At 46.2% G+C, this 25,143-nt stretch overlaps 1 protein-coding gene across 1 annotated transcript; it reads right to left on the minus strand.

Annotated features, from left to right (window-relative positions):
* Positions 1 to 6,113: 6,113 nt before the first annotated feature.
* On the minus strand, positions 6,114 to 24,932 carry SH3BGRL3 (SH3 domain binding glutamate rich protein like 3). The gene is made up of 3 exons (XM_069756638.1): positions 24,782 to 24,932; positions 23,675 to 23,842; positions 6,114 to 6,496 (listed from the first exon to the last, which is right to left on the minus strand). The coding sequence occupies exons 1-3, from the start codon at positions 24,824 to 24,826 to the stop codon at positions 6,428 to 6,430; spliced, it is 282 nt and encodes a 93-aa protein (XP_069612739.1). The 5' UTR covers positions 24,827 to 24,932; the 3' UTR covers positions 6,114 to 6,427.
* Positions 24,933 to 25,143: the final 211 nt, after the last annotated feature.

Raw genomic sequence — 25,143 nt, forward strand, 5'->3', positions numbered from 1 at the left:
AAATCGCTCCTGTCAAACCAATCTAATCAGTTTTTATGAAGAGGTAAGCTATAGGCTGGACCACGGTGAGTCATTGGACGTGGTATATCTCGATTTTTCCAAAGCGTTTGATACCGTGCCGCACAAGAGGTTGGTACACAAAATGAGAATGCTTGGTCTGGGGGAAAATGTGTGTAAATGGGTTAATAACTGGCTTAGTGATAGAAAGCAGAGGGTGGTTATAAATGGTATAGTCTCTAACTGGGTCGCTGTGACCAGTGGGGTACCGCAGGGGTCGGTATTGGGACCTGTTCTCTTCAACATATTCATTAATGATCTGGTAGAAGGTTTACACAGTAAAATATCGATATTTGCAGAGGATACAAAACTATGTAAAGCAGTTAATACAAGAGAAGATAGTATTCTGCTACAGATGGATCTGGATAAGTTGGAAACTTGGGCTGAAAGGTGGCAGATGAGGTTTAACAATGATAAATGTAAGGTTATACACATGGGAAGAAGGAATCAATATCACCATTACACACTGAATGGGAAACCACTGGGTAAATCTGACAGGGAAAAGGACTTGGGGATCCTAGTTAATGATAAACTTACCTGGAGCAGCCAGTGCCAGGCAGCAGCTGCCAAGGCAAACAGGATCATGGGGTGCATTAAAATAGGTCTGGATACACATGATGAGAGCATTATACTGCCTCTGTACAAATCCCTAGTTAGACCGCACATGGAGTACTGTGTCCAGTTTTGGGCACCGGTGCTCAGGAAGGATATAATGGAACTAGAGAGAGTACAAAGGAGGGCAACAAAATTAATAAAGGGGATGGGAGAACTACAATACCCAGATAGATTAACGAAATTAGGATTATTTAGTCTAGAAAAAAGATGACTGAGGGGCGATCTAATAACCATGTATAAGTATATAAGGGGACAATACAAATATCTCGCTGAGGATCTGGTTATACCAAGGAAGGTGACGGGCACAAGGGGGCATTCTTTGCGTCTGGAGGAGAGAAGGTTTTTCCACCAACATAGAAGAGGATTCTTTACTGTTCGGGCAGTGAGAATCTGGAATTGCTTGCCTGAGGAGGTGGTGATGGCGAACTCAGTCGAGGGGTTCAAGAGAGGCCTGGATGTCTTCCTGGAGCAGAACAATATTGTATCATACAATTATTAGGTTCTGTAGAAGGACGTAGATCTGGGGATTTATTATGATGGAATATAGGCTGAACTGGATGGACAAATGTCTTTTTTTCGGCCTTACTAACTATGTTACTATGTTACTAGGGTCTGAGAAATAAATTCCCAATGGACCCGGTCAAAGGCCTTTTCAGCATCAATTGACATGATACACAGGGGGTCCCCCTCTCTGCCCGCTCTGTCAATTAGAGAGATAGTTCGAATTGTATTATCCCTCGCCTCTCATCCTGGAACGAAGCCCACCTTGTCCTGGTTTATTAGTTTTGGTAAAAGGGGACATAATCTATTGGCTAACATTTTTGCATATATTTTAATATCTAAGTTGTATATTTTTTGTTGTTGTGACTAACCTGGAGGACCTCCGATGCTCTGTAAACAAAACTGATGCAGGGGAGAGGTACCGCCCTTTTATCCTGTAGGATTCCTGTCCCTGAAGGGCGGATCCCCTCTCTCTGGTAGTGCTGTCATGGGCTCTGAGAAACACCGTTATCGGTGAGTAACTACACTTTTTCCTCAGTGTGTTTGAGTTTTCCTGAGTGAGTGTGTGTGCACGTGTGCCTGCACAGCAGCAGTTAAAGCTGCAAGCCAGAGGTTGGCAGCTGACATCAGCGCGCACTTCGCCGGTGAGTCCGCGCTGAAATGCAAGGGATGGACGTCAGCGCTGGACCGTGGCCAGGTAAGGAGAAATGTGTTTTTTTATTTTTATTGAATGCATAGTGGCACTTTTGGTGATAGTATTGTGTTGTGTTTTTTTTTTTTTTTAAATTAAATGATCAGTATTGTAGTATTCAGACACTATGTTGTGGTAATATGTGGTCCGGTCATGGCGTTGCAGTATTTGTCTCTTGTATGTGCTATTATTCGGAAACTGTGGTGGTAATATGTGGACTGGTCATGGTGTGGCAGTATTTGTTCCCTGTATGTGGTATTATTGGTCACATGTGGTGGTAATATGTGATCTTGATATGGTGCGATGGTGTTTGTCCCTTGTATGTGATATTAGTCGGTCGCTGTGGTGGTAATATGTGATCTGGACATGGTGTGGCAGTATTTGTTCCTTGTATGTGGTATTATAGGTCACTATGTGGTGGTAATATGTGATCTGGACTTGGTGTGGCAGTATTTGTTCCCTGTATGTGGTATTATTGGTCACCATGTGGTGGTAATATGTGGTCTGGACATGGTGTGGTTGTTTTTGTCCCTTGTATGCGATATTGTTGGGTCACTGTGGTGAAAATATGATGTCTGCTCATGGTACGGTGTCATTTGTACCTTTGGATGTGATATTGGTCATTTAGGAAATTGAAAAATAAATAAAAATATACCTAAATTGTATTTTAACAAATTTAATAGGTTAGCGCGGAGTAGGGCCCAGCCAAATGAGTCTACCTTGTCGTGGTGGCAGATTAGAAAAATCCTTTAGCCAAAACAAAAGCTGCTGGCTATATGTGTGATCTGGTGATAGGAACGGTTAACTTGTGATTGGTGAGAAGTGGAGTTTTTCCAAGAGAGAGCAGTGGGACTGTGGAGAGTTCGAGGGGTGGAGGCGAGGCTGGGGTTGGAGCCTGGGCAGAGTCTCAATGGGCCCTGAAAATTTGGCCAGTATGGGGTCCCAAAATTCCAAGTGGCAGCCCTGTCTGAAGGTTCTGTATGGTGATGTTAAGGAGGTACTCTATGGTGGTATGGAGGTTTTGTATGGTGCCGTTATGGAGGTAGTGTATGGGCGGCGAACAGCGGGAATGGTGAGCAGTGATCCACATGAGCTGAACATTACATGGCCTGACAAGGGGAGAGGAGGGGAGTATTGGCCAAAGTGTTTTACTGCTAGCGCATTTCAAGGACTGGTGTGTGTGTGTGTGTGTCATTATACAGTGGGGCTGTGCGTGTGTCATTGGTGCATTCACTCTGTCATTCTATGTGACTGCAGACTTGTGAATCCTCACATTGTTTGCAGTGCTGTGCTTATTCAGCTGGTGTGTGACTGCAAGTTTGTGATTTGCATACATGTGGTCACATGCTGACTAGACTTGCATGACCTAATGCAACTGTATTGAACAAGGCTAGAAACAGTCTTGTCGGAATGTGGCTGGGAATATATATATCGCATGCTTGCGTTCACAAGACCATCTGTTCCCGGCACCAGAGAATCTTCACAGCGCACAATATGAGGATTCACACATAGTGACTGTAGACATGTAGCATAAGATCCGACAACCCCTTTAAGGATGGGCCACTACTCATGGGCCACTGTTGTGTTCTTGCCCCCCAGGCTAAAATTTACCAGCCAGCCCCTGATAAGGTCATGGGTTCCTTTTCATGTACATCCTCCAATGTGGTGTACATGATATCATGTACGAGGTGCCCTGGAAGTATTTATATTGGGGAAACCATGCAACAACTACAAACTAGGATGAATTTACACAGACACACAATCAGGAATGAAATGGGACACGCCTGTGGGAAAACATTTCTCTGGACCTGGACACAGTATGACAGATTTAAAAGTCTTAATACGAAGAGGTCATTTTAAGGATGATGGAGAAAGAAAAAAATTGGGAACTCAAAGTAATGAAGATTTTCAATTATTTGACACTAGGACTCAATTTAACACCTGGATTTATGAGTCACTACATGGATACAATGCACACCTCCAGATAACTAAGAACTATCCCACTGCCTCTCCATTTGTAAGAAAATGCCTAATTTGATTTATTTGGCTTATCTTTAGGAGGCATCACACCTCCCACCTCATGAACAAATGTCCTACTGTAGTATCCCTTAAATATTGTGCTTTTTTCCTATTAATTTATTTGTAGTCTTGCCTGAAGAAGGAGCCTCTGTGCTCTGAAAGCTTGCAAACATACCTTTATTGGCTAACCAGAAAATAACGTATCACTCCCAGAAAACTTTTGTCATTGGGCAGAAAAGTATTTACCTCATAAATTTACAGTGGTCAGAATTGTAAAAATTGGCCTGGTCATTAACGTGCAAACCACCTTGGGAGGTAAGGGGGAAAAAAAAAACTTCCTCAAAACTTAGATTTGAATTAAACATGTCTCCGACAAAGTCATTTGTTACAACAAGTTAAAATTTCACTTGTATTGATTTGTAACAGTGTCCATCTCTTCAAATAAGCATAAAAACAGTAACTAATAATTTTTTCCTGAATAGTTATCGTATATACTATAGTATAAGCGGAGATTTTCAGCCCATTTTTTTGGGCTGAAAGTCTCCCTCTCGGCTTATACTCAAGTCATACCCGGGGTTCGGTGGGGGGGGGGGTGGGGGAGCGGGGGCTGTCTAGTTATACTTACCTACTGCTGGCGCAGTCCCTGCACATCCCTGCTTCTTCCAGCACTGCATCTTCTTCCTGTATTGAACAGTCACATGGTGCCGCTCATTACAGTAATGAATATGCGGCTCCACCTCCCATAGAGGTGGAGCCGCATATTCATTACTGTAATGATCGGTAACTGTGACCACTCAATACAAAAAGATGCAGCGGTGGAAGAAGCAGGGACGTGCAGGGACCGCGCCAGGAGCAGGTAAGTATACGGGGAGGGGAGCGCAGCGCGATATTTACCTGCTCCTCATTCCGGTGCGGCTCAGTCTCCAGCGTCCTCTAGCAGTGACGCTCAGGTTAGAGGGCGCGGTGACGTAGTCAGTGCGCGCCCTCTGCTGAGCATCAGTGCTGGAGACGGAGCCGCACGAGGAGCAGGTAAATATTGAAAGCGCTGGCATCCTGAGCGAAGAGAGGTGAGTATGTGATTTTTTTTTTTATTGCAGCAGCAGCGTTATATATGGCACAGCTTTATATGGAGCATCTATGGGGCCATAATGAACGGTGCAGAGCATTATATATGGAGCACAGCTTTATATGGAGCATCTATGGGGCCATAATGAACGGTGCAGAGCATTTTATATGGCACAGCTTTATATGGAGCATCTATGGGGCAATAATGAACAGTATGGAGCATTATGTGGCACAGCTTTATATGGGGCCATAATGAACAGTGCAGAGCATTATATGTGGCACAGCTTTATATGGAGCATCTATGGGGCCATAATGAACGGTGCAGGGCATTATATATGGCACAGCTTTATATGGAGCATCTATGGGGCAATAATGAACAGTATGGGGCATTATATTTGGGGCACAGCTTTATATGGAGCATCTATGGGGCCATAATGAACGGTGCAGAGCATTATATGTGGCACAGCTTTATATGGAGCATCTATGGGGCAATAATGAACAGTATGCAGCATTATATGTGGCACAGCTTTATATGGAGCATCTTATGGGGCAATAATGAACGGTATGGAGCATCTATTTTTATTTTTGAAATTCACCGGTAGCTGCTGCATTTCCTACCCTAGGCTTATACTCGAGTCAATAAGTTTTCCCAGTTTTTTGTGGCAAAATTAGGGGGGGAGGGGGGGGGGAGGCTTATACTCGAGTATATACGGTAGTTTGGTTTTTTTTATATATATATGATCAAAACAGACACATGGATCAAAGACGGATCCAGCACAATGGGGGGAAAAAGTTGCCAACTTTTCAGGCAAGAGGAAAAAAAAAAAAATGCTGATTGAATTAAGGGTCAAGGTAAATCAAACATTAAAAATCTAGATTTACCAGGCCACTTTGACACCAATTTATTAGTTCCATAGATTATTTCAGAATCCAGAAAAGCAGTAAATAATTATTCAGTTTACTTCTCAAACCTTTCTTTGATACTGGTCCTTGATAAAATAAAAAAATGCCCGATTGATTCAAGTATAAAAGCTGCATTTCACTGAACCTTGTCAATCGCCCTTGCACAGTTTCCCTGCTGGTTTGTTTTCTGTATGAAGCATAAATGGCACATAGTGGAAACCAAGCTTGACACATGAAAAACACAAAAGGCTTGAGAACACAGTTATTGTGAAAAGACATTTATTGATCAGCTGGAAGACTTGCTTCCCCTTTGGCAGGAAACAATTAAATTCACAGTCATGATAAGAATGGGGTAAGGGATCAAAAGCTGCCAGTAGGGTAAGGGCTTGTGCAACATCACACGGCAAAATTAGCCTTTGACATCCAGTTTACAGGTAGACTTTGGAATAAATGGTATTAAATTTGTCAGGAATGTAGCATTTTGTAAAACTGGAATGATCAACAGTTTAAAGCAAAGTAAAGTAAAAAATAAAAAAAATATACCGAGTTGATCTCACTGTGAATGCAGGGTAAAATTTATTTTTGGACCTGTAGAAATTGGTCCAACTTGCCATCTTCCACGGCGTCCATTATCTCCTTGAAACCCTGCAAGACAAAAAAAACAAAAAAATGTGACCGACAGCTGCCGTATTTCCTATATGGTACATTTGTTGCTCTTGTAGTTTGTCTGCTTATTAATCAGATTTTTATTTTTGAAGGATAATACCAGACTTGTGTGTGTTTTAGGGTGAGTTTCATGTGTCAAGTTGTGTGTGTTGAGTTGCATGTGGCTACATACATGTAGCGACTTTTGTGAGATGAGTTTTGTGTGGCGACATGCGTGTAGCAACTTTTTGTGTCGAGCTGCATGTGACAGGTTAGTATAGCAAGTTGTGTGCAGCAAGTTTTGCGCAGCAAGTTTTGCGCATGGCGAGTTTTGCGCGTGGCGAGTTTTAGGTGTGGTGCGTTTTGAGTATATGCAAGTTTTGTGTGAGGCAACTTTTGCATGTGTTGCAACTTTTGTGCATGTGGCAATTTTTCCGCGTGTGCAAGTTTTGCGTGTGGCGAGTTTTCCATGAGGTGAGTTTTGCACGTGTGGCGAGTTTTGCGTGAGCCTAGTTTTGCATGTGGCGAGTTTTGCGCGTGGCGAGTTTTGAGCGGCGACTTTTGTGTTTCGACTTTTATGTGGCGAGGTTGGTGTATGTGTGGTGAAATGTGTGCTGAGGGTGGTATATGTGTTCAAGCACGTGGTAGTGTGTGGCGCATTTTGTGTGTGTGTTCATATCCCCGTGTGTGGAGAGTATCCCATGTCGGGGCCCCACCTTAGCAACTGTACGGTATATACTCCTTGGCGCCATCGCTTTCACTCTTTAAGTCCCCCTTGTTCACATCTGGCAGCTGTCAATTTGCCTCCAACACTTTTCCTTTCACTTTCCTCCCCCCCCCCCCCCCCCCATTATGTAGATAGGGGCAAAATTGTTTGGTGAATTGGAAAGTGCGGGGTTAAAATTTCGCCTCACAACATCGCCTATGACGCTCTCGGGGTCCAGACGTGTGACTGTGCAAAATTTTGTGGCTGTAGCTGCGATGGTGCAGATGCCAATCCAATGAATGAATGAATGAATATAAAATATAATATAATATAATATAATATAATATAATATAATATAATATAATATATATATATATATAGAAACACAGCAGCACATGTATATGAATCTAGGCCATGTGAAAACACAGACAAATATTCGATATGAATCATACTACTCAAAAATATTTTTTCATAAAACTTACAGTTATAGATAAAATGAAGATTCTTAGCGCATAAATTGGCCAATTCAAGTGTGCCCATCAACCACGGCAAGGTGATCTCCCTCTGATGGGTCCTAACTCTACTGTACATGCCACTCTTGGGCCACCAGCCTACAACTTAGGACAAACATCTTATCTTTATCTATAACTGTAAGTTTTATGAAAAAATATTTTTGAGTAGTATGATTCATATCGAATATTTGTCTGTGTTTTCACATGGCCTAGATTCATATACATGTGCTGCTGTGTTTCTTTATATCTATATGATGCAGCTTGCATGTGTTCACATTGGGAGTGCTGGTTGTTTTTTTTTTTTTTTTTCTCTCTCTCTCTCTCTCTATATATATATATATTCGTCTAAGGGGTACCTCCGTCTGTTTGTCTGTCTGTAACAGAAATCCCGCATCGCTGATTAGTCGCGGCCGGCAGGCTTAGTTCGGCCGCGAATTGCCCCTCCCTACTCTCCTCAAGTCAGTGCCCCTTCCCTACTCCCTTCCAGTCAGTGCCAGTGTGTCGCTCCATCCCGGACCAACTTTTTACTATTGATGCTGCCTATGCAGCGTCAATAGTAAAAAGATATAATGTTAAAAATAATAATAAAAAATGTAAAAACGCGTGCTATTCTCACCTTCCGTTGTCCACCGATACGCGCGATGCTGCCGCCAGCTTCCGTTCCCAGTGATGCATTGTGAAATTACCCAGATGACTTAGCGGTCTCGACCGCCAAGTCATCTGGGTAATTTCGCAATGCATCACTGGGAACGGAAGCTGGCGGCAGCATCGCGCGCATCGGGACAGCTTCGGTGGACGCTGGAGGGTGAGTATATAACTATTTTTTATTTTAATGACTGATGTCATCCAGTTGCGCCGCTGACTGCTCACGTCGCTGCAGCTGTGATACGCCACTGATAAAGACCTCTCCGTGTCTCCTGTGCCAGTCAGTGTAAGAGCGAGGAGCAATATCTGCTCCGATCCGACACAGCTAGCGTCCGCTCCGTACACCTCGCACACACGAATCCGCTTCATACACCTTACACACACGGCTCCGCTCACCTCATACACACACGGCTCCTCTCCATACACCTCGTACACATGGCTCCACTCCGTACACACACAAATCCGCTCCATACACCTTGCACACACACGGCTCCACTCCGTACACCTCGTACGCACACACGACTCTGCTCCATACACCTTTCACACACTGCTCCAATCCATACACCTCGTACACACACGGCTCTGCTACATCCATACTGTAAACACCTCCTGACCTCACACACACGCTTACCCTCGTCCAGCACCATGACAACCAGCAGAGTCCTGTACACGGAGGTCCTCCTGATCATGTGACCCCTGACTCCTCCATCCTGTGACCTCATCATATGTGGTATGCTGCTCTGCGGGTGCAGGGACTCAGGGAGCTGACCAGGTGATATTACACACCTCCCAACCAGTGCAGGACAACTAATGTCCCGCCCGTGATCGCGGGGCTGACTAAAAATCAGGACAGTCCTGCTGGATCTGGGACGGTTGGGAGGTGTGCAAATCCATGCTGGGGTCACAGGAGATATTATCTTGTGCAAGGAGGTGTTAGAGCATATGGTTGTGGCCAAGGCTCAGTGCCTTCGATCATGTAACCTCCCCTGGTGTGTTGGCCAATTGCTAATTTATCCCAAATAAGGACCCACAATCCCTCCCACCTGATCCTTTACTCTGCCCTATAAATTTAGTTGCATCGTAGCCCCTTCACGACTTTGGGATTTTCCGTTTTCCCATGTTTGTTTTTTGCTCCCCTCCTTCCCAGAGCCATAACTTTTTTTATTTTTGTCAATATGGCCATGTGAGGGCTTATTTTTTGCGAAACAAGTTGTACTTTTGAACAACATCATTGGTTTTAGCATGTCGTGTATTAGAAAACGGGAAAAAAAATTCCAAGTGCGGTGAAATTGCAAAAAAAAGTGCAATCCCACACTTGTTTTTTGTTTGGCTTTTTTGCTAGATTCACTAAATGCTCAAATTGACCATAAACATAAGGATGAATGACCTCAGGGAGATTAAAACATCCAACACCGCGGAGACACCATCACGTGTTTCTCAACGCAGTGATCCAGAACACTGCTCCAATCCCTTATGGGAAATATGCAAATGCATGTAGAAAAGCCGCGGAGACACCATCACGTGTTTCTCACCGCAAGAAATAAATAGCCAGGTCTTTCACCGGGAAGGAACAACCACGGGAAGGGCAGCATCCAAAAAGGAAAACCCACCTATGCCAAAACATGGTATCTATCCAAAACATGTTTTGGCATAGGTGGTTTTCCTTTCTGATGTGACGGGCGTTGGCGATGTGCTTATCTCCGGCCGGATGCGCCGGTTAAATGCCACCGTCAGCGTTCGACAGCGGCATTTAGTTAATAGCGGCGGGTGAATCGCAATTTCACCCGCCGCTATTGCGGCACATGTCAGCTGTTCAAAACAGCTGACGTGTCCCGGCTTTGATGCGGGCTTACCGCCTGAGCCCTGCATCAAAGTGGGGTATCTGACCTCAGACGTACTATCCCGTGCAAGGTCAGAAAGAGGTTAAGGGGTGCACGCGTGTGGGGTCAGGCACGCGCATTCCTGCAGTGAAGCATTATGCAGCTAAGCATAAAGACGCCGCAGTTATTTCAATGGCAGTTAGTCATGGCAGGAGTCAGGACCCCACACTGTCGCTATCTCTTTAGAGTATGTCTGCTGAGTAAGCACTTATTACTTGGATCTAGCTTTTCTATTAACCCATCTTACTCCTTCACCATGTTTACATATGCCCTTACAGTGTTTGCTCCACTAATCCTCTCTCCTTCACCATCCACAAACCCCAGCACCCTCTAACTAAATAATCATCTCCACTGCACTCTTACCTCCCCACCTGTCCTCATCTGCTGACCTGCTCCTCAACCTCAAATCTGTCCTAATAAAGTCGCCCACTCTCTTTCTCTCACCTGCTCTCCTTTTCTCTGCTTCTCATCACTGCTGGCGACACATCTCCCAACCCTGGACCCCCACAGCTCATACCTCCCATTACTACCCCCCCTATCGCTCCCTATCTAATACAAATTACTGCAATCTTTCCAACATAAAACCCGTGCCACGGACACCCACCCCCCCCTGCTCCCTCTCTCTGGAGCACTCTGGAACTCCCGCTCAATCTGCAATAAGCTTCATGTGATTCATGACCTTTTTCTCTCACAAGCTTGCCTTCCTCGGCCTCACAGAAACATGGCTAACACCCTCTGACACAGCCTCCCCTGCTGCGCTGTGCTACGGCAGCTTCCACTTCACCCACACCCCTTGTCTTGGCAACAGACATGGTGGAGGAGTGGGTCTTCTCCTTTCTTCTAACTGCACCTTTAACCCAATCCCACCTCTACCCTCCCCTCTTTTGAAGTCTACTCTGTCCGCATCCACTCCAACCTCCAACCTCCAAGTGGCCATCATATACCGACCTCCGAGCCCGGCCACTGCCTTTATTGACCAATTGTCCACCTGGCTTCTTCACTTTCTCTCTATTGATATTCCCACCATCATCATGGGTGACTTCAACATCCCCACTGATACCCTTCAGTCAACAGCCTCCAAATTTCTGTCCCTTACTTCATCTTTTGGACTTACTCAGTGGTCCTCCTCAGCCACCCGCACAGACAGACATACACTAGACCTGGTCTTCACCCATCTCTGCTCTCTATCTAACTTCACCACCTCCGCTCTCCCTCTATCAGACCACCATCTGCTTACTTGCTCATCCCTGTCCTCCCCACTAGTCACCCATGTCCAGCAACATGCGCACCCCCGCAGAAACCTTGCGCACCTGGACACCCACACAATCTCTGACTATCCTACCACTGGCATCCATATCCTCGCTCCATGACAGACAGCACCACTGCTTTCTACAATGCCACTCTCGCATCAGCTATTGACACGGTCGCCTCTCTCAGTCATGGCAGAGTGCGACGTATCAATAGACAACCCTGGCACAATAACACCACTAAAAGGCTCTGGCAACTGTCCAGAGTTGCAGAGCGGCATTGGAAGAGAACAGACCTGCAAGACGACTTCACTACATTCAAACAGGCAACACTCGCTTTTAAATCGGCTCTCACCTCTGCTAAACAGGCCTACTTCACAACCCTCGTATCTTCCCTATCCTCCAACCCCAAACAGTTATTCAAAACCTTTAACTCCCTCCTCCGCCCCCCACTGCCCCCTCCAACCTCCTTCATCTCTGCTGAGGACTTTGCCACACACTTTAAAACTAAGATCGACCAAACGAGGCAAGTCTTTATTGTTCATCCACCACAACTCCTTTGTATACCAGACCAATGCCCAAACCCCATAACCTCCCTCTCCAACATCACTGAAGGGGGGCTTAATTGTCTCCTCTCCAAATCGCACCTCACCAACTGTGCGCTCGACCCCATCCCATCTCCTCCCCTCCCCCACACTTATCCCATCCCTAAGCCACCTCTTCAACCTATCAATAACTGGCACCTTCCCTTCTGCTTTCAAACATGTCACAATCACGCCCATCCTTAAAAAGCAAACCCTCGATCCAACTGCTACGTTCAGCTATCGCCCAATATCGCTGCTCCCATTCGCTTCCAGACTCCTGGAGCAGCATGTCAACGCTGAACTTTCCTCCCACCTCTCATCTAACTTGCTCTTTGACAATCTACAATCTGGTTTCCACCCCCATCACTCAACTGAGACAGCCCTGACCAAAATCACTAACAACCTACTTACAGCCAAAGCTAATGGACCGGACAATACTCTGTACTCCACCTTCTAGACCTGTCCTCTGCTTTTGACACAGTTGACCACTGCCTCCTACTACAGATCCTCTCCTCTTTTGGCATCAAAGACCTCGCCCTATCCTGGATCTCCTCATACGCTTATTGAGCATCTCCCACTCCCACACTACCTCCTCATCCCACCCTCTCTGTTGGAGTCCCCCAAGGCTCTGTTCTAAGACCCCTCCTCTTCTCAATCTATACACTTGGCCTGGGACACCCCCAAGTCCCATGGATTCCAGTACCACCTTTTTGCTGATGACACTCAGATCTACCTTTCTGGCCCAGACGTCACCTCTCTGCTGTCCAGAATCCCAGAGTGTCTATCAGCCATATCATCCTTCTCCTCTTGCTTCCTTAAACTCAATGTGGACAAATCTGAACTCATCATCTTTCCTCCATCCCATAGATCTTCCTTACCTGACCTATCTATCGCAATTAACGACATCACGCTTTCCCCCATACCGGAGGTCCGCTGCCTCAGAGTAACCCTTTACTCTGCCCTGTCCTTCAAACCGCGCATCCAACCTCTTTCCACCACCTGTCGCCTCCAGCTCAAAAATATCTCCAGAATCCATCCTTTCCTCAATCATCAATCTACTAAAACGCTTGTGCATGCCCTCATCATTTCCCGCCTTGACTACTGCAACATCCCTTTCTGTGGCTCCCTGCTAACACCCTTGCACCTCTCCAGTCCATCCTGAACTCTGCTGCCCGACTAATTCATCTCTCTCCTCGCTACTACTCCACTTCCCCCCCCCCCCTCTGCAAATCTCTTCACTGGCTCCCATTCCCTCACCGTATCCAGTTCAAACTACTAAAACTGACCTACAAGGCCATCCATAACCTGCCTCCTGCAAATATCTCTGAACTAATCTCCCGATATCTTCCCTCACGTAATCTCCGGTCCTCCCAACATCTCCTTCTCTCCTCCACACTTATCCGCTCCTCACCCAACCGCCTCCAGGACTTCTCCAGAATATCCCCCATCCTCTGGAATTCCTTGCCCCAACACATCCGACTATCAACCACATTCGGATCCTTCAGACGGAACCTGAAAACCCACCTCTTCAGGAAAGCCTACCGCCTGCACTGAACTTGCAGCCTCCTCACCACTACCGAAGCTACCGCATCACCAACGCCGGAGCTCCTACAACCCTCAACCTATTGTCTCCATCCCCACCATCCTATAGAATTTAAGCCCGCAAGGGCAGGGTCCTCGCCCCTTTGTATCAACGAGAGAGAGAGAACGAACGAGAACGAGAGAGAGAGCGAGAGAGAACGAGAGAGAGAGAGAGCGAGAGATTGATTTTTTTTTTTTCCGGATCTGAAAATCCTTCTGCGCATGCTGATGGGAAAAACAGGATCCGTCGCTGGATTAAAGTGTGCAACGGATCCTGCGTCCATAGACTTCCATTCTAGTCAACGACGTATGCCGCAGGATCCGTCGCGACACGTTTTCCCGACGCAGACAAAAACCGTTTAATTGAACTTTTTTTTCCAGACGACTGTCTGCCAAAACATGACGGATCCGTCGCACGACGGATGCAACGTGTGGCCATCTGTCCCTAATACAAGTCTATGGGAAAAAAAAAAAAGGGATCCTGCGGGCACATTTGCAGGATCCGTTTTTTTCCCCAAAACGACTCATTGCGACGGATCTGAAAAGACGGAAGTGTGAAAGAGGCCTAATACAAGTCTATGAGAACAATGATAATTACTTACGGGTAATTTGATTTTCCAGATCCATGACAGCAGCGGTACATGAGAGATGGTCCTGCCCCCAAGATCAGGAAACCTGCAGAGGAGATAAAACATGGGGGCGGCACCTCTCTCCTCAGTTTGTTTACAGAGAATGTAAGGTAACCGCTTTGTTAGTATTAGGCATATATTAATCTCCGAAGACTATTTATTGTTATATTACCCCATCTTACGAGATTATATATATATATATTTTATTTTTTTGTGAGTCACACAACCATTGCCAAGATAGGGCAGGAATTAGAGCGGTGCGGTCATGGATCTGGAAAATCAAATTACCCGTAAGTAATTATCATTTTTTCCCTTCCCCATGACGGCACCGGTACATGAGAGGAAGAAATAGAAAGAACCTCTAGGGTGGGATAACGGCAGATAGCACTTTACTCCCGAAGGCGAGATTTGATAGCCCCAGATTTAATCTATAATGGCGGAAGAAAGTAGAGGGTGAAGACCATACTGCTGCATTACAAATTTGCTCTATAGACGCATTTGCCCTTTCTGCTCAAGATGTGGAAATAGCCCTAGTAGAGTCGGCCGTAACACCAGGTGGAGGAAAGGTGAATAGGAAAGTGATATAGCCATGCGGAGCCACCGTGCAATGGTTGATTTTGTGGCCTTTTTTCCCCTGTTTGCCCCCTGGAAGGCGACAAAAAGGGCTGAAGACTGTCGCCATGGATTTGTCACTTCTATATATTGAATAGGCAACGTCTGACGTCCAAGCAATGGAAGGTTTCTTCTCCCTGGGATTTCGGGTTAGCACAAAATGAGGGCAAAACTATCTCCTGGTCCCTGTGGAATTTTGAGTTGACCTTTGGTAAGAAGGCCAGATCAGATTTTATAATTACCCTGTCCTCCAAAATTGTAGTGTAAGGAGGGTCTATAGATATAGCCTGGAGCTCACTAATGCGTCTGGCTGAGGTAAGGGCAATCAGGAGAACAGTTTTTAAAGTTAGCGCTTTTACTGATATGGAGGAAAGATGCTCGAAGGGAGAGGTGGTTAAAGCATTTAAAGCTAAATTTAGATCCCAGGGAGCGACCTTTGGACGAGGTTTGAATGGTCTGGCTGTAAAGGAGGCCCGAATGAACCTACACACCCAGGGGTGATCAGCCAATTTTTGGTCAAATAGAGCACCAAGCGCCGAGACTTGCACTTTTAGGGTGCTGGTAGATAATCCTCTCACCGGACCCTTTTGGAGAAATTCTAGGATTTCTGATATCGGGACTTTCTGAACAGTATCTGTTATACCTCGGCCTGAAAATTCAAAAAATTTTCCCCATACTTTTTGATATTTATTAGCTGTGATCTTCTTTCTGCTGGACATCAGAGTAGTAACTAACGGGTCCGAGAATCCCTTCGCTAGCAGCAGTCCCCTCAAGTTCCAAGCAGTGAGGTGTAGACTGTACTTGAGACTGTGTTACTGGACCCTGGTGTAGCAGGTCTGGAACATCTGGAAGGATCCATGGGTCCGAGATGGACACACGTCTGAGCCAAGTGAACCAAGCTCTCTTTGGCCAGAAGGGTGCAATCAAGATTTTGCTGCGTGCCTTCTCTTGTCGGATCTTCTTCAGGACTGTAGGGATTAATGGAATTGGGGGGGGCACGTGATGACTCAAAGTCTGCGACAAGGTTGTCCGACCCCTTTAAGTGTGTACTTGTAAGAGATAAAAGATGTTTTTCGGCCCAACAAAATAGCCTTCTTGCATTAGGGGACTCGATCTTGTTCCTCCCTGTCGATTTATATACGATATCGCTGTACTGTTGTCGGACAATACTACCAGATGTCTTCCTTTGATGTCCTCTTCCATTTGAAGAATCGCTTGCCTTACTGCCGTTAATTCCTTCAGGTTTGAGGAGGCTAATTGCATTTGAGGATCCCATAGACCCTGTAGGACCTGACCTGATAGGTGTGCACCCCAACCTAAAGGGCTCGCATCCGTAGTCAGTACCACCGGATTTTTGATTGACCATGGGACCCCTTTTTTTAAATTTTCGGAATTTAGCCACCAGTTTAGAGAGTCCAGTACATGTTGTGACAATACGATTTTCCGATTTAGGTTGTAGGGTGTTTGTTCTGACAGGATCTGCCACTGTAGGTCCCTTGAATGCAGTTGTGCCCATTGGACCGCCGGAATTGTTGCTGTCAGCATACCTAAGAGAGACATGGCTTCCCTTACCGAGACAGATTGGGCCGCTTGTATTTGTCTTATTCGCTGTTTTATGGTTTCGATCTTTCTGTCTGGAAGAACAGTCTTGTCTGACTGAATTTAACTGAATCCCCAGGAACTTCTGCATCTGGACCGGAACCATTCTTGACTTCTTTAAATTATCCACCCCAGTGTGGTCAGTAACTCTCGCACCCTCGTAACTGCCTTCGTACAATCTTCTTGACTGTCCGCTATAAGGAGGAAATTGTCCAAATAGGGCACTAGTAGAATATTTTCTCTCCTCACGAAGGATGCTATTTCTGAAATTATCTTTGTAAAGATACGAGGAGCCACTGATACCCCGAAGGGGAGACATTGGTATTGTAGATGGGTGTAGACCTGACCCAATTGCACTACCAACCTTAGATATTGTTGATGCTCGATGCTGATCGGTACATGGTAGTAGGCATCTGTAAGGTCTATGACTGCCATGTAACATCCTGGATACAGCAATTTTACTGCCGTTTTTAGAGTCTCCATCTTGAATTTTTCTACTCGGATGAACTAGTTTAGCTCTTTTAAGTTGAAGATTGTTCTTAATGACCCATCCGGTTTTGGCATGAGGAATAGGGTGCTGTAAAACCCCTTCCCTACTTCTTGTGGAGATACTCTTACCAGTACTTTTTTGTCCTAGGAGAAGATTAATTTATTTTTCTAGTACTATCTGGTTCTTTTTGGCCACACGAGTAACTTTTATTCGGTGAGGAGGCAGGGAGACAAAGTTTAATCATAGGCCGTCGGATAACAGGTTTATTATCCATTGAGATGGCTGTAAGCTTACCCACTGATGGACAAAAAACCGTAGCCTTCCTCCCACCTGGAATTTGGCGTCATTGTTTAGGGTCTGGTTTTGGAGGCTTACTAAATAGGAACCCTCTCTTTCTTCTTTCGCCCCAGGTTTTCCCTCGCATGGCCCTATCTGATGGACTGCCCCGGCCTGCTTTACCTGATCCCCGAAAGGACAGACGATTGTCATACCAACAGCGTTTAAAGAAGGGAGGTGGAGGGAAATGTTTTTTCTTATCCGCCGCTTTCTCTAGAATTTCATCTAACGCCTTCCCGAATAAATATTGCCCCTCACAAGGTACGGCACAGAGCTTCACTTTTGACTGGAAGTCAGCATTCCAGTTTTTTAACCATAACACTCTCCTGCCCGAATTAGCGAGGGCACTTGCCCGGGCAGAAAATCGTACTGAATCAATGGCAGCGTCTGCCAGGAACCCTGCTGCATTTTGTAGTGAAGGGATGACCTCTAGAAGTCTGTCTCTTGGACATTTGTCCTTTATTTGGTCGCTTAATTCATCTAGCCCAAGTTGAAGCTTCCCAGGCTGATTTTAGAAAGGCATCTGCCTTTTTATATAGGGGGTCTTTTAGGGCACCCATATCGTCGAAAGGAAGCGCTATGCCCCTGGAGGTACTTGCAATAGCTGCGTCCAGCTTAGATGCCTTTTTCCATTTCTCACAAATTTCCTCATCAAAGGGATATTTACGTTTAAGGGCCTGGGGAACCGAAATCTTTTTGTTCGTTTTTTTCCATTCCTTTTTTATAAGTTTTAATATATTATCGTGAAACGGAAAAACTTTCCGTTTCTTCCTTTCCAAATTACTGAACATGGAGTCCTGGATCGTTTGTTTTTCCTTTGGTGTCTCCACCCCCAAGGTGGATCTAACCAGCTTCAATAATTTCCCCACATCTTCTCATAACACATATGGCCGACCACACTCTTCATCCGACGAGTCCAGGTCCGAGTCCTCCTCGGGCGGAAGCTCTCCCGGTTCACCCTCAGATTCTATATCAGATGTTTGGGCAGGCGTAGAAGGCGGATTTACGGAGCTCTGCAATCCATGATGTCTTAATTGCTCCTTTACAGTGCTTTGCACTTCGTCTCTAATAATAGCCTTTAAATTCTGAAGAAATGATGATGACTCTTCAGTTACGGTTTTTTCTATACATGAACGGCATATTCGCTTCTCATATATCTTGGGAAGGCTTTTATCACAGAGTGCACACACTTTATTCTTTTGTTTAGAGGTAACTTTCTTTCCCTGCATACACAGAAAACACAGTGTTACTGACATGGTTTGCCTTACCAAGGCACTCACCCACCGGACCCTTTAGTACCACGACAGGCTGTGGGTTTTCTGCTGGGATCGCCGATTCCACAGGATCTGCCATCTTGCAGGAGGCTGTTGCCAGCGTCTGCTTGCCTTGCAGATTAAATATTGGTGGGCAGGAAGCGGTGTGTGCGTCCCTGAACTTCCTCCCCCGGAGAGTGTCAGCACACCGCTTCTCCGGCGTGTGGCGTCACTTCCGGTTCACAAACCGGAAGTTCTCCCATTCACTTGGCGCCAGCGTCGTGATGGGAACACCTTTTCGTTTCCTTCCCCGGCCCAGCCTCCGGCCAGGAGCGGACGCCGGGGAGTCCGCAGTGGGGAAGGACACCCTCGCAGCTCCAGGTATGTGGGAGACGCGCGCACGCCGCCGCTTCCACCGCAGACCTCGGTTCGTGACCGGATAGTAAGGGGAGATCCCCTCCCCATGCAGCACCGCAGGTTCCCCGCAAGAACAGGAAACCAAACTGAGGAGAGAGGTGCCGCCCCCATCTTTTATCTCCTCTGCAGGTTTCCTGTTCTTGGGGGCGGGACCATCTCTCATGTACTGATGCTGTCATGGGGAAGGGAAAAATGAAGGATCCGGTTATCTCAAAAAATGACGTATCTTGATGGGACTACAAAGATGGAAGTGTGAAAGAGGCCTAAGTGACAGCCGGATGCTGCCGGAGTAATAGTGCTCAGTTCCTCCCTGTAGTCAAGCTTTCTGCACAAAAGATTTAGAACGCTTTTAACCTGCAGATTGACAGAACAGATTCCCTTTAAGTCATGGGCGAACATGGCGGCTGAACAGAGGCACAGCTGTGTATTAGGATCATCGAGGCCATCACCCATAATATGCAACTTCCTTCTTCACAAAGGATGATACTTGAAGTGAATGTACACTCCGGTCACAGTCAGAGCCCGAAAATGTCTAACCAATTACCACTTAACATTGCGGGTTAGGCCGGGGTCACACTAGCGTGTTTTATGGACGTATGAGAGGCGCAGAAAATACGCATTGCACACGGTACAATGAATCTCTATGGCCCAGCTCCTATCTGGTGTATTTTACGCATCCCTATAGCAGCCATGTAGTATATAACGCAGCCCACACAGTATATAACATTGCCCACATCTACTATATAATTGTCTAAGGGTCACTTCCGTCTGTCCTTCTGTCACGGTTATTCATTCGCTGATTGGTCGCGGCAGCCATGACAGGCAGCTGGCGAGACCAATCAGCGACGGGCACAGTCCGGAAGAAAATGGCCGCTCCTTACTTCCCGCAGTCAGTGCCTGTCGGCCGCATACTCCCCTCCAGTCACCGCTAACAGGGTTAATGGCAGCGGTAACGGACCGTGTTATGCCGCGGGTAACGCACTCAGTTACCGCTGCTATTAATCCTGTGTGTCCCCAACTTTTTACTATTGACGCTGCCTATGCAGCGGGCCCTCGAAAAGGTGAGTCTATGTTTTTTTTCTATTTTTTAACCTGTGACAAACGTGGCTGGGCAATATACTACGTGGCTCTGGGCAATATACTACGTGGACATGCATATTCTAGAATACCCGATGCGTTAGGATCAGGCCACCATCTACTAGTTTATAACACTGCCCACATAGTACATAGCAGCCTTGTAGTATATAACGCAGCCCACGCAGTATGTAACAGCCCACGTAGTATATAGCAATGTGGGCACTATATGCATGGTTAAAAAACACTTAAAATAAAAAACAAACATATAGTCACCCTCCGAAGGCCCCTTGTAGTCCTGGCTCCTGTGTGCAGTGCACGCAGCAGCTTCCGGTCCCAGGGTTGGTATGAGCGCAGGACCTGTGATGACGTCGCGGTCACATGACAGTGACATCATGGAAGGTCCTTCTCGCATAGCATCCTTGGCACCGGAACCTGCCGCTTGCACTGCCGAGGACAACGCAACGTCGGAGGGTGAGAATAACCTTTTTTTTTTTTATTATTATTATTATTATTATTATTTTTAACATTAGATCGTTTCACTATTGATGCTGTATAAATAGTAAAAAAGTTGGTCACACAGGGTTAATAGCCGCGTTAATGGAGTGCGTTACACCGCGGCATAATGCGGTCCATTAACCCTGTGTGAGGGCTGACTGGAGGGGAGTATGGAGCGGGCACCGACTGCAGGGAGGAAGGAGCGGCCATTTTGCCGCCGGACTGTGCCCGTCGCTGATTGGTCGTGGCAAAACGCCCACGACCAATCAGCGACTTGGATTTCCATGACAGACAGAGGCCATGACCAATGAATATCCGTGAGACAGACAGACGGAAGTGACCCTTAGACAATTATATAGTAGATATTACTGTATGTAAACCATGTCTCATATCCTGTCGGGTTTGGGAAGGAGATGGCAAAAGCCGGCAATAGAATTACCGGCTTTCCTGCTATCTAGCGCTGTATGAAATATATATGTATATCTGTAATTGAATTACTGGCTTTTAAGGAGAGAGAGAGGGAAAGAGAGGGAGAGAGACTAACTGTATATATATGTTTTCATGAATATTTGAGTCCATGGATCCATTGTATGTCCGCCTTGCAGGCCGGCGAGAAAATCTCGCTGTACGGATGCCATACGGAGGTTTACATGCGTAAAATACGCTGACACACCCTGCCTATGGATGACATACGGATCACTATTTTGGGAATATTTCTGCGTATAACGCATGTAAAATACGGACCGTATTTCCCTACGCTGAGTGTGACCCCGGCCTTATAGTCAATTTAGTGAAAAAATGATCAATTGGTGAAGAAAGGTCCATCAAGTTCAACTTATGTAACACAGGAAAGTGACTATTGGTTCATATATGTTTTATGGCACTGATACGCATTGTCTTTTGTAAGGTAGTCCAGATATTGCTGTATCGAGTTGTGCATGCTTGCATTGTCTAACATTTCTGTTACCCTATGTTAATATAGGTTAGGTCTGTGACAGGCGACAGGACGAACCAATGAAAGCTTTCCCCTGGAGTAAGTCTAATGAATGGCAGGGCCAAGATCATGGCAGTAGAGCCAGCCAGAGGTCTAGGCAGCGGTTTACAGCAAGCGCGATGGTCGCAGGAAGAGATGGCTATGTGATCAGTTGTAACCAGGGTACATGCCATTCAAAAGGCGTTTTCTGGCTTCAGAAACTCCATGTTCACAAACAGTGGTTTACTTACCCTCAGTGGGTCCAGCGCCAAGTCTCCAAACCTTTAAGCTATGCGCCCACGTTGCAGAAAGTATGCATAATTTTCCTGATCAAATCCAGGCTCCCTTCGCAGGAAATCTGCTTGCATTTTTTTCGCATTTTTATCACGTATTTGTTGCTTTTTTTTAGCGTGTTTTTTTCAACTCTATAGTGGCAAACCGCCGAGTTACCGCAAAATTAATGAACATGATGCGTTTTCTTCCGCAATGCTTTTCCACTGCAGAAAAAATGCAGCATGGGCACAAAAATTGCGGAATGTATTAAAATAATGGGATGCTTAATGTAAGCGGTTTTAAAGAGTTTCCGCAGCGGAAAACCGCAGCAAATATGCTAAACAAACGCTAAAAATCCACAACGTGGGCACATAGCCTCAGTCTGATTTTGTTCATCATAGTCGTACTATCAAAAGAGCTGCAGCCAATCAGTGAACTAAGCAACGCATGTGCTCAACATGGGCAGAACTGCATAGCTCACCGATTGGCTGAAGCACAATCAACATGACATCAGCGCTGCAGACAATAAATGAGAGCAGCAGCAGAGACTCAGTGCTGGACCCTAAAGAGTGAGTAAAGCAAGTTTGTTGAAAGACACCTACTGCTCTGCCTTTATGGCGACTAGAACCATGCTCATCCTGTCGTTTCTTACATACAAATCAGCCAACACAATCACATTCAACATTTCTGAAAGGGAATCAGTCAGCAGGTTTTTGTTATGCTGAGAGCAAAATAACTGAATAGCAGAGTTCTCGATTACAAGGATGTGTCACTTACTGGGCTGTGTTTTGCCATTTCAGCTAACTGCGTCCCCACCGCTGATTAGCAGCTCTACCTCACTGTACACAGAACGCTGTCACTTATGGAGGTGGGTTATTCACAGCTAAAAACTGCACTCTGCTAGATCTGCAGCAGAGAAAACACGGACTATCAGATCTGCTGCACCCAGTAAACTAAGTGATACATTGTTGAAATCATGGTCTCTGCCCAGGCATCATGGTGCTTTCAGATTACAAGACAAAATCTGCTGACAGATTCACTAGAAAAAAAACCTGCTTCACCTTCCAACAACTAGCAGATGTGGCCACTTTTCACAGTAAGTACAGTGTAAGAGAAATTATAGAGTTCCCCTTTAAAGCAGACCGGAGAGCTGATAGAAGCGGTCTGACCCATGGGTAGCATGTATGAAACACTGGCTGTATGCTCTCAGCCATGTATGTTGGGCTCTAGACAGAGAAACTAGTCGAGAAGGCCGCTCCCTGGCGGCTGCTCCCTTGACTGATGGGTCTTGCTCGGTGTGCGTGTATAGGAAGAGACCCGCCAGTCACTGGCAGCAGGCGGGGACAAGCCTTTACAACTAGTCACCCATCAAGCATGCTTCAGAGCCCAACAGACATGGCTGAAGGCGTGCAGCCAGTAGCGGGTACAGGCCGCCCATGGTCGGGTCAGCATGTATCAGCTGTTAGGCTGTGTGCACACGTTGCAGATTTTTCGTGTTTTTTTTCGCTATAAAAACGCGAAAAAAAGCATACATTATGCATCCCATCCTTTAGAATGCATTCCACAACTTTTGTGCACATGATGCGCTTTTTTCCGCGAACAAAACAAAACAACATTGCGGTAAAAAACGCAGCATGTTCATTAATTTTGCGGATTTCTCACTATATTATTGCATTGGGAACCTCCGGAAAAATCCGCAAAAAAAAAAAAACGCACCAAAAACATGGTAAAAATGCAAGAAAAACGCATGCGGATTTCTTGCAGAAAATGTCCTGTTTTGCTCAGGAAATTTCTGCAAGAAATCTGGAACGTGTGCACATAGTCTTAGGGTCCCTTTTAACCATTTTAAGTACAAAAAAGGATTCTTACACCAATGTAGGTATCTCCAGAGAACAGCTGCGGTGGAACTGCTGAGGGATTTCCAGCCTTCTCCCTCATTTCTCCCAGAATGCACTTGTCTACGGAAATGTCCACTTGCTCATACTGGACTCCATGTGTATCCAGAATCCGCATCATGTCATTCTGCTGAGATTTGGTCTGGGAAATGAAGAAGAAAAACACAATTGTGCAGAAAGGAAATGTGTGGGAGGACGAGAACAAAGTGTGCAAGAGGGAGGAGGTAGAGAGGAAGAGGCTGAAGTGTTGGCCATGTGCCCACTGCTGGCGGAACATCAGAGTACTGGATATTACACGCACTCAGCCTTCCATAGGCGCCTCTGATCTGACACAATACGAGGACCACTGGCTGACAAGCACGTTTCCTAGCGTCACCCCCAAACTTGGTTTCATACATCAGCCATGAATCATAATGACGTTTACAAGACCAGAAGCAGTTTCCTATGTGAAGCTTTGCCCAGAGGTCCTCATTACTGCAGAGCTTGTCCTCGTCTTGTGTCTTCGGACTGGGAAGGGGAGGTCCATTTATTGGCATGATAGATATTAAAGAACCCCTAAACTACGCCGGCGCTCAGGTGGGACAATACAGGAATGGCTCCTTAGGTTTCTGGACTGGAATATCGGCCAAGCTGTGTCACACCAGCGGACCCCACAAGTTGCATCGGACTGAACTTACAGCCTCACATGAAGCAGTTTGTTCAGGTCAGGACCCCCGCTCCGGACGAGGATACAAACCATGAAATACACCTGTGTATTCTAGTCAGAAATGGAGCACGCTTTCATGGCATTTCTCCTTTTATAACAGCGCCCCTATATCTGCACATGAGGCAGGTAGATAGGAGCCAGTGTACACCGCTATCCTGAATGCAGGCGCTAGGGAAGGACTCGCACATATACAGCAGGACGAATGCGTGCAGAGGCGCCGGATTGGCAGCAGTCAGGACAGATACTAATTGGCGGTGATTAGTCAGCCCTCAGCATAGAAGTACTGGAATGACAGCAGCAGTTATGATGAGCCAGGTCTGGAGCTGCTGACATGGAGAGCCCCATCGCAAGCCCCGCCATCGCCGTCCTCCTCACCTCCCTGGAGCTGGTCACCGATGTCATGAACAGCATTAGCGACATCCTTATCGTTCAGAACCCGTTCTGCAATGCGGACTTCCGACCTCTCCCACCACGTGTCCACACACGACCCAATCACGGAGCAGCGATGACATGTGACAACCAGCTGTGCACTACAGTTCCCAGAGTGCAATGCGATGCTTCGCAGAGTCGTGCCGCTACCCCGGGGACACCGCTTTATGGCGGGAGGAGCCGCCCATTTCCCCAGCTGTAACTGGCAGCTAGTGCTACAGCAGAGGCGGAGGACTTCTTCAGTCCTAAAATTCCCGCCATTTTTGCACTTGCTCCAGCGTGTTCTAGATTTTCTGATGTTGTTCGTT

Source organism: Ranitomeya imitator, chromosome 3, assembly GCF_032444005.1.
Source record: "Ranitomeya imitator isolate aRanImi1 chromosome 3, aRanImi1.pri, whole genome shotgun sequence".
NCBI lineage: Eukaryota > Metazoa > Chordata > Amphibia > Anura > Dendrobatidae > Ranitomeya > Ranitomeya imitator.

What these genes read in the sequence shown, in the direction of transcription:
- SH3BGRL3 (XM_069756638.1), bottom strand. Translation starts at nt 24,826, where the DNA reads ATGTCGCTAATGCTGTTCATGACATCGGTGACCAGCTCCAGGGAG. An exon ending in CGGTGACCAGCTCCAGGGAG is followed by an intron (nt 23,843 to 24,781) that starts GTGAGGAGGACG and finishes TTCATTTCCCAG; the next exon opens with ACCAAATCTCAGCAGAATGA. An exon ending in CTGGAGATACCTACATTGGT is followed by an intron (nt 6,497 to 23,674) that starts GTAAGAATCCTT and finishes TTTGTCTTGCAG; the next exon opens with GGTTTCAAGGAGATAATGGA.